Raw genomic sequence first — 14,105 nt, 5'->3', positions numbered from 1 at the left:
GGAGGAGGAGGGGAGTAGAGGGGGAGTAGGGAGGGAGGAAAGAGGGGGAGGGAGGAGGAGGGGGAGTAGAGGGGGAGTAGGGAGGGAGGAAAGGGGGGGAGGGAGGAGGAGGGGGAGTAGAGGGGGAGTAGGGAGGGAGGAGAGGGGGAGGGAGGAGGAGGGGGAGTAGAGGGGGAGTAGGGAGGGAGGAAAAGGGGGAGGGAGGAGGAGGGGGAGTAGAGGGGGAGTAGGGAGGGAGGAGAGGGGGGGAGGGAGGAGGAGGGGGAGTAGAGGGGGAGTAGGGAGGGAGGAGAGGGGAGTAGGGAGGGAGGATGGAGGGGGAGGAGGGAGGGATGGTGGGTAGGCATCTTCCTATCAGCCAAGAGAGAGTTGGGGGAAGGTGGAGAGAGTTGGAGGAGTGAGGGAGGGTGGGGTATGCTGGAGAGGAGAGGAGATGAGAGGGGAGAAGAATACGTATGTTCCCATATTGAAGCTGACAGGGAGAAAATGAGTGTATCAACAGAGAGAAGTGGACAGAGAGAGAGAGATGTAGTATGATGGAGAGGTAGACATTTATCATTTCTCTCAGGCCTTTGAATTCACCAGAGACACTGTCACAACTGACGAGCAGAATCTCCAAAGAACTACACTGAACAAAAATATAAACGCAAGAAGCAACAATTTCAAAGATTTTACTGTGTTACAGTTCATATAAGGAAATCAGTCAATTGAAATCAATTCATTAGGCCCTTATCTTTGGATTTCAGATGACTGGTAATACAGATATGCATCTGTTGGTCACACATACCTTTAAAAAAAGGTATTGAAGCAGCAACAGAGTCAATGTGGAGACTATATACAGGGTATTACGGTACAGAGTCAATGTGGAGGCTATATACAGGGTATTACGGTACAGAGTCAATGTGGAGGCTATATACAGGGTATTACGGTACAGAGTCAATGTGGAGGCTATATACAGGGTATTACGGTACAGAGTCAATGTGGAGGCTATATACAGGGTATTACGGTACAGAGTCAATGTGGAGACTATATACAGGGGGTGCCGGTACAGAGTCAATGTGGAGGCTATATACAGGGGGTACCGGTACAGAGTCAATGTGGAGGCTATATACAGGGGGTACCGGTACAGAGTCAATGTGGAGGCTATATACAGGGGGATACTGGTACAGAGTCAATGTGGAGGCTATATACAGGGGGTACCGGTACAGAGTCAATGTGGAGGCTATATACAGGGGGTACCGGTACAGAGTCAATGTGGAGGCTATATACAGGGGGTACCGGTACAGTGTCAATGTGGAGGTTATATACAGGGGGTACCGGCACAGAGTCAATGTGGAGGCTATATACAGGGGGTACCGGTACAGAGTCAATGTGGAGGCTATATACAGGGGGTACCGGTACAGAGTCAATGTTGAGGCTATATACAGGGGGTACCGGTAGTCAGAGTCAATGTGGAGAGCAATGTGGAGGCTATATACAGGGGTTACGGTACAGAGTCAATGTGGAGGCTATATACAGGGGTACCGGTACAGAGTCAATGTGGAGGCTATATACATGGGGGTACCGGTACAGAGTCAATGTGGAGGCTATATACAGGGGGTACCGGTACAGAGTCAATGTGGAGGCTATATACAGGGGTACCGGTACAGAGTCAATGTGGAGGCTATATACAGGGTGTTACGGTACAGAGTCAATGTGGAGGCTATATACAGGGTGTTACGGTACAGAGTCAATGTGGAGGCTATACAGGGGGTATACAGGGTGTTACGGTACAGAGTCAATGTGGAGGCTATATACAGGGGGTACTGGTACAGAGTCAATGTGGAGGCTATATACAGGGGTACGGTACAGAGTCAATGTGGAGGCTATATACAGGGGGTACCGGTACAGAGTCAATGTGGAGGCTATTTACAGGGTATTACGGTACAGAGTCAATGTGGAGGCTATATACAGGGGGTACCAGTACAGAGTCAATGTGGAGACTATATACAGGGGGTACCGGTACAGAGTCAATGTGGAGGCTACATACAGGGGGTACCAGTACAGAGTCAATGTGGAGGCTATATACAGGGGGTACCGGTACAGAGTCAATGTGGAGGCTATATACAGGGGGTACCGGTACAGAGTCAATGTGGAGGCTATTTACAGGGTATTACGGTACAGAGTCAATGTGGAGGCTATATACAGGGTGTTACGGTACAGAGTCAATGTGGAGGCTATATACAGGGTGTTACGGTACAGAGTCAATGTGGAGGCTATATACAGGGTGTTACGGTACAGAGTCAATGTAATATAGCCTGTATATAGCCTCCACATTGACTCGGTACCGGTACCCCCTTTAATAGAAACCTACCAGTGAATACTGCAGGACAGACAAACAGCTTTAATAGAAGCCTACCAGTGAATACTGCAGGACAGACAAACAGCTTTAATAGAAACCTACCAGTGAATACTGCAGGACAGACAAACAGCTTTAATAGAAGCCTACCAGTGAATACTGCAGACAAACAGCTTTAATAGAAGCAGTGAAGACAAACAGCTTTAATAGAAGCCTACCAGTGAATACTGCAGCACAGACAAACAGCTTTAATAGAAGCCTACCAGTGAATACTGCAGGACAGACAAACAGCTTTAATAGAAACCTACCAGTGAATACTGCAGGACAGACAAACAGCTTTATACTGCAGGAAGCCTTTACCAGTGAATACTGCAGGACAGACAAACAGCTTTAATAGAAACCTACCAGTGAATACTGCAGGACAGACAAACAGCTTTAATAGAAACCTACCAGTGAATACTGCAGCACAGACAAACAGCTTTAATAGAAACCTACCAGTGAATACTGCAGGACAGACAAACAGCTTTAATAGAAACCTACCAGTGAATACTGCAGCACAGACAAATAATTTTTGTACAAACACAAAATATTGTTCACTAGTGTTGTGGTCGTTCAGGATAAATCACCAACATCTTTCTCCTTTCTCCTCCTGTCATCTTTCCCCTTGAGCATCTAACCCTCTAAGTCACAGTTATCCATTCCTCCTCTGAAATAGAGACAAAATAAACTACTCTGGGCTGCCAACCTTCAGTCTGATGCATACAGACATCTCATTGCATATAACATCTCATTGCATATAACCACAAGGCTCTGCATGCATCCCAAATGGAACTCTTTTCCCTAAATAGTGCACTTTTTTTGACGCGAGCCTTATGGACACAGTGCACTATATAAGGAATATGGTACAATTTGGGACACGTCCTCTTTCTTTCTTCTATTCATGGGAACAACTGTTCAGGTTCAATCAGGCTCCATTGATTGCCAATTAGCCTTCTCAACATTTAGTTTTATTCTCGTGTTGCTATCTTTCTCCCTTATCAGGCTGTGGCCTATTTCATGTTGATATGCCAGTTTCACTGTTTATAGAGTCAAAGAAAAGACTAGGCTTACCTTTGTGGATGAACAGGCCATTTTAAATGAACCTTTGTGGATGAACAGGCCATTTTAAATGAACCTTTGTGGATGAACAGACCATTTTAAATGAACCTTTGTGGATGAACAGGCCATTTTTAAATGAACCTTTGTGGATAAACAGACCATTTTAAATGGACCTTTAAAGAGATTTTATCTTAATTAGAAAAACCTTTATGAATAAAGGTTAAATACAAATAAACCTTCCCTTTAACATAATGACAAACACACCAGAACAGACCTTCCCTTTAACATAATGACAAACACACCAGAACAGACCTTCCCTTTAACAAAATAACAAACAGCAACAAACCAGAGATAGCTGGTGGGTACGCAGCTGTGGTTGGTTCAGGAAGCAAACTGAAATTCCAAGCAAAGAGGAACATTTGAATTTCTGTTTATTTCCTGAATTGCCTGAATTTAAATGGAATAGACTCCAACCCTGGTTTGCTGTGGGGCTTTTCCCAGTTCACATTATTATTTTCTTGTATTAACTTCCCTTTAGTATCAATAACTAAAGGCACACATAGTGTTACAAGGAATATAACAACAACAACAGGAGAAAAACAACAGCATACCTAAGATCTTGAGTTCTGCGCTGCAGTAGATGGCTCCGTATTTGTTCTCAGCGACACACTGGTACATCCCAGAGTCAGCCTGTTGGACCTTCTGGATAATGAGCTCTCCATTCACCATCTCCACCCTGCTCTGAAACACAACATACTCCATTCACCATCTCCACCCTGCTCTGATACACAACATACTCCATTCACCATCTCCACCCTGCTCTGAAACACAACATACTCCATTCACCATCTCCACCCTGCTCTGATACACAACATACTCCATTCACCATCTCCACCCTGCTCTGATACACAACATACTCCATTCACCATCTCCACCCTGTTCTGAAACAAAACATACTCCATTCACCATCTCCACCCTGCTCTGAAACACAACATACTCCATTCACCATCTCCACCCTGCTCTGAAACACAACATACTCCTCTTATCAAGGGCATATCACATTGGCTGAGTTCCAGGGGACACCCCATTCCCTCTATATGGCACTACTCACGTTAATAGACAAGAACAGCTCAAGGACAGAACTACATACATTTTATTAAAATGTACACAGTCTACATATCAGTACAAACACACCAACTATCTAGGTCCAATAGGGGAGAGGCGTTGTGCCGAGGTGTTACTGTATCTGTTTACACCCCCCTTGGCATTTTTCCTATTTTGTTGCATTACAACCTGTAATTTAAATAGATTTTTATTTGAATTTCATGTAATGGACATACACAGAATAGTCTAAATAGTCTAAAAATTACTTGTTTCAAAAATTACAAAAAAATAAAACTGAAAAGTGGTGTGTGCATATGTATTCACCCCCTTTGCGATGAAGCCCCTAAATAAGATCTGGTGCAACCAATTACCTTCAGATGTCACATAATTAGTTAAACAAAGTTCACCTGTGTGCAATCTAAGTGTCACATGATCTGTCACATGATCTCAGTATATATACACCTGTTCTGAAAGGCCCCAGAGTCTGCAACACCACTAAGCAAGAAGCACCACCAATCAAGCGGCACTATGAAGACCAAGGAGCTCTCCAAACAGGTCAGGGGCACCATGAAGACCAAGGAGCTCTCCAAACAGGTCAGGGACACCATGAAGACCAAGGAGCTCTCCAAACAGGTCAGGGACACCATGAAGACCAAGGAGCTCTCCAAACAGGTCAGGGGCACCATGAAGACCAAGGAGCTCTCCAAACAGGTCAGGGACACCATGAAGACCAAGGAGTTCTCCAAACAGGTCAGGGACACCATGAAGACCAAGGAGCTCTCCAAACAGGTCAGGGACACCATGAAGACCAAGGAGCTCTCCAAACAGGTCAGGGACACCATGAAGACCAAGGAGCTCTCCAAACAGGTCAGGGACACCATGAAGACCAAGGAGCTCTCCAAACAGGTCAGGGACAAATGTACAGATCAGGGTTGGGTTATAAACTAAATCCGAAACTTTGAACATCCCACGGAGCACCGTTACACCCATTATAAAAAAAATGGAAAGAATATGGCACCACAACAAACCTGCCAAGCGAGGGCTGCCCACCAAAACTCACAGACCAGGCAAGGAGGGCATTAATCAGAGGCAACAAAGAGAATAAATATAACCCTGAAGTAGCTGCAAAGCTCCACAGTGTAGATTGGAGTATCTGTGCATAGGACCACTTTAAGCCGTACACTCCACAGAGCTGGGCTTTACAGAAGAGTGGCCAGAACAAAAATAGCAAACATGTTTGGTGTTCGCCAAAAGGCATGTGGGAGCCTCCTCAAACATATGGAAGAAGGTACTCTGGTCAGATGAGACTATAATTTAGTTATACTATGTCTGGCGCAAACCCAACACATCACGTCACCCCGAGAATACCATCCCCACAGTGTAGCATGGTGGTGGCAGCATCATGCTGTGAGGATGTTTTTCATTGACAGGGAAACTGATCAGAATTGAAGTAAAGATGGATGGAGCTAAATACAGGAAAATTCTTGAGGGAAACCTGTTTCAGTCTTCCAGAGATTTGAGACTGGGACAGAGGTGGCTCTACAGGTGGCTCTAAAAAGTATGGACTTTTTTTAGGGGGGGGTGAATAGTTATTCACGCTCAAGTTTTCCGTTTTTTTGTGTAATTTCTTGTTTGTTTCACAATAAAAAATATTTGGCATCTTCAAAGTGGTAGGCATGTTGTGTAAATCAAGTGATGCAAACCCACCAAAAATCTATTTTAATTCCAGGTTGAAAGGAATCAAAATAGGAAAAATGCCAAGGAGGTGAATACTTTCACAAGCCATTGTAAACAAAACAACTAACTACAAATTTCACATTTTGAAAAATCAAAAAACAGATCGACGCTATTTTATATTTTAAATGTCTCTTCTGTGTATTCTAGAACTGGTTATATTGCTGAAATGATGCTGTGTATTCCAGACCTGGGTATATTGCTGAAATGATGCTATGTATTCTAGAACTGGTTATATTGCTGAAATCATGCTGTGTATTCTAGAACTGGGTATATTGCTGAAATGATGCTGTGTATTCTAGAACTGGTTATATTGCTGAAATGATGCTGTGTATTCCAGACCTGGGTATATTGCTGAAATGTTTGCTGTGTATTCTAGAACTGGGTATATTGCTGAAATGATGCTGTGTATTCTAGAACTGGGTATATTGCTGAAATGTTTGCTGTGTATTCTAGAACTGGGTATATTGCTGAAATAATGCTGTGTATTCTAGAACTGGGTATATTGCTGAAATCATGCTGTGCATTCTAGAACTGGTTATATTGCTGAAATGATCCTGTCTATTCTAGAACTGGGTATATTGCTGAAATGATGCTGTGTATTCTGGAACTGGGTATATTGCTGAAATGATGCTGTGTATTCTAGAACTGGGTATATTGCTGAAATGATGCTGTGTATTCTAGAACTGGGTATATTGCTGAAATGATGCTGTGCATTCTAGAACTGGGTATATTGCTGAAATGATGCTGTGTATTCTAGAACTGGGTATATTGCTGAAATGATGCTGTGTATTCTAGAACTGGGTATATTGCTGAAATGATGTTGTTTATTCTAGAACTGGGTATATTGCTGAAATGATTGCTGTGTATTCTAGAACTGGGTATATTGCTGAAATGATGCTGTGTATTCTAGAACTGGGTATATTGCTGAAATAATGCTGTGTATTCTAGAACTGGGTATATTGCTGAAATAATGCTGTGTATTCTAGAACTGGGTATATTGCTGAAATGATGCTGTGTATTCTAGAACTGGGTATATTGCTGAAATGATGCTGTGTATTCTGGAACTGGGTATATTGCTGAAATGATGCTGTTTATTCTAGAACTGGGTATATTGCTGAAATGATGCTGTGTATTCTAGAACTGGGTATATTGCTGAAATGATGCTGTGTATTCTAGAACTGGGTATATTGCTGAAATGATGCTGTGTATTCTAGAACTGGGTATATTGCTGAAATCATGCTGTGTATTCTAGAACTGGGTATATTGCTGAAATGATGCTGTGTATTCTAGAACTGGGTATATTGCTGAAATGATGCTGTGTATTCTAGAACTGGGTATATTGCTGAAATCATGCTGTGTATTCTAGAACTGGGTATATTGCTGAAATCATGCTGTGTATTCTAGAACTGGGTATATTGCTGAAATGATGCTGTGTATTCTAGAACTGGGTATATTGCTGAAATGATGCTGTGTATTCTAGAACTGGGTATATTGCTGAAATGATGTTGTTTATTCTAGAACTGGGTATATTGCTGAAATGATTGCTGTGTATTCTAGAACTGGGTATATTGCTGAAATGATGCTGTGTATTCTAGAACTGGGTATATTGCTGAAATAATGCTGTGTATTCTAGAACTGGGTATATTGCTGAAATAATGCTGTGTATTCTAGAACTGGGTATATTGCTGAAATGATGCTGTGTATTCTAGAACTGGGTATATTGCTGAAATGATGCTGTGTATTCTAGAACTGGGTATATTGCTGAAATGATGCTGTGTATTCTAGAACTGGGTATATTGCTGAAATGATGCTGTTTATTCTAGAACTGGGTATATTGCTGAAATGATTGCTGTGTATTCTAGAACTGGGTATATTGCTGAAATGATGCTGTGTATTCTAGAACTGGGTATATTGCTGAAATGTTTGCTGTGTATTCTAGAACTGGGTATATTGCTGAAATGATGCTGTGTATTCGTGAGAACCTGTGGTGTGATCAACTCTCCATTGCGGAGCCAGCGGTAGGTGGGTCTAGGGATCCCTGTGGCCTTGCACTCCCAGTGCAGCTGATCTCCACTGTCTAACTGGCTGTCGTTTATCGTGCTGATCCACTGGGGGAAGGCTGAGGAGGAGAGAACAGATTAAATAGGAAGGCATATACACAGCATGCCTACACCCTTACCAGCATGCACGTGTATGCTGACACGTGAGAACACTGCCTCATCAATCCCTCTGTCACTCGCACGCGCACACACACACACACACACACACACACACACACACACACACACACACACACACACACACACACACACACACAATCATTTTGCACCACACTATGTTGTCCTGACCCTGCAGTATTTAGCCCAGTTTATAACAATGCAATGACTGTTATGTTGTCCTGACCCTGCAGTATTTAGCCCAGTGTTTAACCCTGCCCAATTAAGCTGCCAGGTTAGTCTTTCCTTCCTGGTGACGGTTATTTTCTCCAAGGTGTTGACATAGATAAATTCCTGCTATCAAAACTAAATGAGACTGAAATCAAATTTGTCAAACAGCTATGTCCAGTGAATTTTATGAGAGTGAAAAAGAAGTGTTGGGGCTAAAACCCCATGCCAGGTTCCACAGTTGTTACCTGAATGAACTGAATTAGGTAGGCCTCTAATTTATACACATATGTAACTGGTGGCAGGTAGTCTAATGGTTAGAGCGTTAGACTAGTAACCAGCAGGTAGCTTAGTGGTTAGAGCGTTGGACTAGTAAGCAGCAGGTAGACTAGTGGTTAGAGCGTTGGACGAGTAAGCAGCAGGTATCCTAGTGGTTAGAGCGTTGGACGAGTAAGCAGCAGGTAGACTAGTGGTTAGAGCGTTGGACGAGTAACCAGCAGGTAGACTAGTGGTTAGAGCGTTAGACTAGTAACCAGCAGGTAGCTTAGTGGTTAGAGCGTTGGACGAGTAACCAGCAGGTAGACTAGTGGTTAGAGCGTTGGACTAATAACCAGCAGGTAGACTAGTGGTTAGAGCGTTGGACTAGTAACCAGCAGGTAGACTAGTGGTTAGAGCGTTGGACGAGTAACCAGCAGGTAGACTAGTGGTTAGAGCGTTAGACTAGTAACCAGCATGTAGCTTAGTGGTTAGAGCGTTGGACGAGTAACCAGCAGGTAGACTAGTGGTTAGAGCGTTGGACTAGTAACCAGCAGGTAGACTAGTGGTTAGAGCGTTGGACTAGTAACCAGCAGGTAGTCTAGTGGTTAGAGCGTTGGACGAGTAAGCAGCAGGTAGACTAGTGGTTGGAGCGTTGGACTAGTAACCAGCAGGTAGCCTAGTGGTTAGAGCGTTAGACTAGTAACCAGCAGGTAGCTTAGTGGTTAGAGCGTTGGACGAGTAACCAGCAGGTAGACTAGTGGTTAGAGCGTTGGACTAGTAACCAGCAGGTAGACTAGTGGTTAGAGCGTTGGACGAGTAACCAGCAGGTAGACTAGTGGTTAGAGCGTTGGACTAGTAACCAGCAGGTAGTCTAGTGGTTAGAGCGTTGGACGAGTAACCAGCAGGTAGACTAGTGGTTAGAGCATTGGGCTAGTAAGCAGCAGGTAGCTTAGTGGTTAGAGCGTTGGACGAGTAAGCAGCAGGTAGACTAGTGGTTAGAGCGTTGGACGAGTAAGCAGCAGGTAGACTAGTGGTTATAGCGTTAGACTAGTAACCAGCAGGTAGCTTAGTGGTTAGAGCGTTGGACGAGTAAGCAGCAGGTAGACTAGTGGTTAGAGCGTTGGACTAGTAACCAGCAGGTAGCCTAGTGGTTAGAGCGTTGGACGAGTAAGCAGCAGGTAGACTAGTGGTTAGAGCGTTGGACTAGTAACCAGCAGGTAGACTAGTGGTTAGAGCGTTGGACTAGTAACCAGCAGGTAGTCTAGTGGTTAGAGCGTTGGACGAGTAACCAGCAGGTAGACTAGTGGTTAGAGCGTTGGACTAGTATCCAGCAGGTAGTCTAGTGGTTAGAGCGTTGGACTAGTAACCAGCAGGTAGCCTAGTGGTTAGAGCGTTGGACTAGTAACCAGCAGGTAGCCTAGTGGTTAGAGCGTTGGACTAGTAACCAGCAGGTAGCCTAGTGGTTAGAGCGTTGGACTAGTAATCAGCAGGTATCCTAGCGGTTAGAGCGTTGGACTAGTAACCAGCAGGTATCCTAGCGGTTAGAGCGTTGGACTAGTAACCAGCAGGTATCCTAGTGGTTAGAGCGTTGGACTAGTAACCAGCAGGTAGCCTAGTGGTTAGAGCGTTGGACTAGTAACCACCAGGTAGCCTAGTGGTTAGAGCGTTGGACTAGTAACCAGCAGGTAGCCTAGTGGTTAGAGCGTTGGACTAGTAACCAGCAGGTATCCTAGTGGTTAGAGCGTTGGACTAGTAACCAGCAGGTAGCCTAGTGGTTGGAGCGTTGGACTAGTAACCAGCAGGTAGCCTAGTGGTTAGAGCGTTGGACTAGTAACCAGCAGGTAGCCTAGTGGTTAGAGCATTGGACTAGTAATCAGCAGGTAGCCTAGTGGTTAGAGCGTTGGACTAGTAACCAGCAGGTAGCCTAGTGGTTAGAGCCTAGTAACATAGTAACACCACACAACCGTTCTTTTGTATTTTTTTTGTACCATCATCTTTGAAATGCAAGAGTAAGGCCATAATGTATTATTCCAGCCCAGGTACAATTTAGATTTTGGCCACTAGATGGCAGCAGTGCATGGGCAAAGTATTAGACTGATCCAATTAACCATTGTATTCCTGTTAAAATGTATCAAGACTGCCCAAATGTGCCTAATTTGTTTGTTAATAACTTTTCATTTTCGAAATTGTGTAATCTCCTCAAACAATAGCATGGTATTACTTCACTGTAATAGCTACTGTAAATTGGTCAGTGCAGTTAGACTAACAAGAATTTAAGCTTTCTGCCAATATCAGATATGTCTATGTCCTGTGAAATCTTCTTGCTACTTACAAACTAATGCTAATCGCATTAGCCTACGTTAGCTCAACTGTCCCGTAGAAGGGACACTGATTCCGAAGAAGTGACCACAGTCACAGATTTAATACCACAGTCACAAATTGACACCACAGTGACATATTACCCCCACAGTCACATATTAACACCACAGTGACATATTAACCCCACAGTTTCATATTAAAACCACAGTCACAGACTAACACTACAGTAACATATTAACACCACAGTAACATATTAACACCACAGTAACATATTAACACCACAGTCACAGATGAATGCCACAGTCACAGATGGAAGCCACAGTCACAGATTAATACCACAGTCACAGATGAACACCACAGTCACAGACTAACACTACAGTAACATATTAACACCACAGTAACATATTAACACCACAGTAACATATTAACACCACGGTCACAGATGAATGCCACAGTCACAGATGGAAGCCACAGTCACAGATTAATACCACAGTCACAGATGGAAGCCAGAGTCACAGATTAATACCACAGTCACAGATGAACACCACAGTCACATATTAACACCACAGTCACAGATGAACGCCACAGTCACAGATGGAAGCCACAGTCACAGATTAATACCACAGTCACAGATTAATACCACAGTCACAGATGGAAGCCACAGTCACAGATGGAAGCCAGAGTCACAGATTAATACCACAGTCACAGATTAATACCACAGTCACAGATGAACGCCACAGTCACAGATGAATGCCACAGTCACAGATGGAAGCCACAGTCACAGATTAATACCACAGTCACAGATGAACGCCACAGTCACAGATGAATGCCACAGTCACAGATGAACGCCACAGTCACAGATTAATACCACAGTCACAGATTAACACCACAGTCACAGATTAATACCACAGTCACAGATTAATACCACAGTCACAGATGAACACCACAGTAACATATTAACACCACAGTCACAGATTAATACCACAGTCACAGATTAATACCACAGTCACAGATGAACAAACAAACAATTAGACAACAACAACATGTAGCTCCAGTCCATCCCTCCTTAACTTACTGTAGATCTGGATGTGTCCCTTGAAAGCTGTTCCTCCCCTGGGGTTCTCCGCTTTACACTCGTAGGTCCCAGTGTCCTCAAGCTGTACATTAGGGATCTCCAGAACAGCCTGGGACTTCCTCAGACGAGCCTTCTTAGGGATGTTACCGTTCATCTTCCTCCACGTTATGGTTGGGACGGGACTTGGAGGAAGAGAGTGGAGAGGGTTAAAATACTACATTTTTGCATTCTGTCGATAATATTTACAGCACGTGAACTCATACATAATACATGTGTGATATACAGGACAAGGAGAGCAGAGAGTTGATTGTTGTGACATGACTAGGAAGAGAAAGTTAATTTGACAACTCCAAAATCCAATTCCAGCCAGACAAGTGGATACATTTACAACCAGAATATAGTAAAGGACTAGCAGAAGAGGAATGTGGAAAGTCAGGGATTCAGTTCCCACGTTGGCACACAGACCTATCCTGGCTATATAAACTGATACTTAATATACCGTATGTGACTGTGTTTTGTGTCCATCTACACACTAAAACACCTCTAAATAATTTACTGTGCCATAATCCAGAGTGACCTTGTCTCTCTGAGTCTCTCTCTGCCCAAATGACCTCCAACTGAGAACGATGTCATTGACTACATGATATATTCAGATCAGGTTACCAGCCCAACTAATCATCATGATTTCTATGATTAGTGTGTGTGTGTGTGGCTGTTCATCATCCGTTTGTTGATGCTCCTCTATGCCCTTGTGACTGCTCTGCTCTCTCCATGATAGATGGGTTGAACATGTAGCAGGAGAACGTCATACTATACTATATCAGCAAGGCTCTGTGTATGACAGCTCCATTTGACAGCTCTCAGAAAGATGGAAATGTGACACCCCTGGAAATCCCCAGTGCTCCCATCCATCACTCGGCAAAGATGAAAATGTTACATCGCTTTTTTATCACTTCCAAATTCACAAAGACATTTTAATATCGCTCAGAGTCCCAGTTGCCATGGTCTCTGTGAGTTAGATTCAGAGCACGTTCAGAACTAACCACAGCCGTTACAGCTCAAAATCACTCCTGGAAACCATGGACACTAAGGGGGTGAAGGGATGTCTGGACACCATGGACACCATGGGCACGAAGGGAGTGAAAGGATGTTTGGACACCATGGGCACTAAGGGGGTGAAGGGATGTCTGGACACCATGGACACCATGGGCACTAAGGGGGTGAAGGGATGTCTGGACACCATGGGCACTAAGGGGGTGAAGGGATGTCTGGACACCATGAACACCATGGGCACTAAGGGGGTGGAGGGATGTCTGGACACCATGGGCACTAAGGGGGTGAAGGGATGTCTGGATACCATGGGCACTAAGGGGGTGAAGGGATGTCTGGACACCATGGACACCATGGGCACTAAGGGGTGAAGGGATGTCTGGACACCATGGGCACTAAGGGGGTGAAGGGATGTCTGGACACCATGGACACCATGGGCACTAAGGGGGTGAAGGGATGTCTGGACACCATGGGCACTAAGGGGGTGAAGGGATGTCTGGACACCATGGACACCATGGGCACTAAGGGGGTGAAGGGATGTCTGGACACCATGGACACCATGGGCACTAAGGGGGTGAAGGGATGTCTGGACACCATGGGCACTAAAGGGGTGAAGGGATGTCTGGACACCATGGACACCATGGACACTAAGGGGGTGAAGGGATGTCTGGACACCATGGGCACTAAGGGGGTGAAGGGATGTCTGGACACCATGGACACCATGGGCACTAAGGGGGTGAAG

At 44.3% G+C, this 14,105-nt stretch overlaps 1 protein-coding gene across 1 annotated transcript in view; it reads right to left on the bottom strand.

Moving 5' to 3' along the window:
- Nucleotides 1-14,105, bottom strand: part of LOC115115930 (contactin-5) — a gene marked incomplete at its 5' end in the record, with an annotated part of 417,179 nt that overhangs the window by 152,718 nt on the left and 250,356 nt on the right. Inside the window, 3 exons of the mRNA XM_065000650.1 lie at nucleotides 4,048-4,177; nucleotides 8,260-8,396; nucleotides 12,314-12,495. Of these exons, the coding sequence (XP_064856722.1) occupies nucleotides 4,048-4,177; nucleotides 8,260-8,396; nucleotides 12,314-12,495 (449 nt within the window). The remainder of the gene's footprint in view (nucleotides 1-4,047; nucleotides 4,178-8,259; nucleotides 8,397-12,313; nucleotides 12,496-14,105) is intronic.

Source organism: Oncorhynchus nerka, linkage group LG14 (assembly GCF_034236695.1).
Source record: "Oncorhynchus nerka isolate Pitt River linkage group LG14, Oner_Uvic_2.0, whole genome shotgun sequence".
NCBI lineage: Eukaryota > Metazoa > Chordata > Actinopteri > Salmoniformes > Salmonidae > Oncorhynchus > Oncorhynchus nerka.
This window is presented reverse-complemented; position numbering and strand designations above follow the sequence as displayed.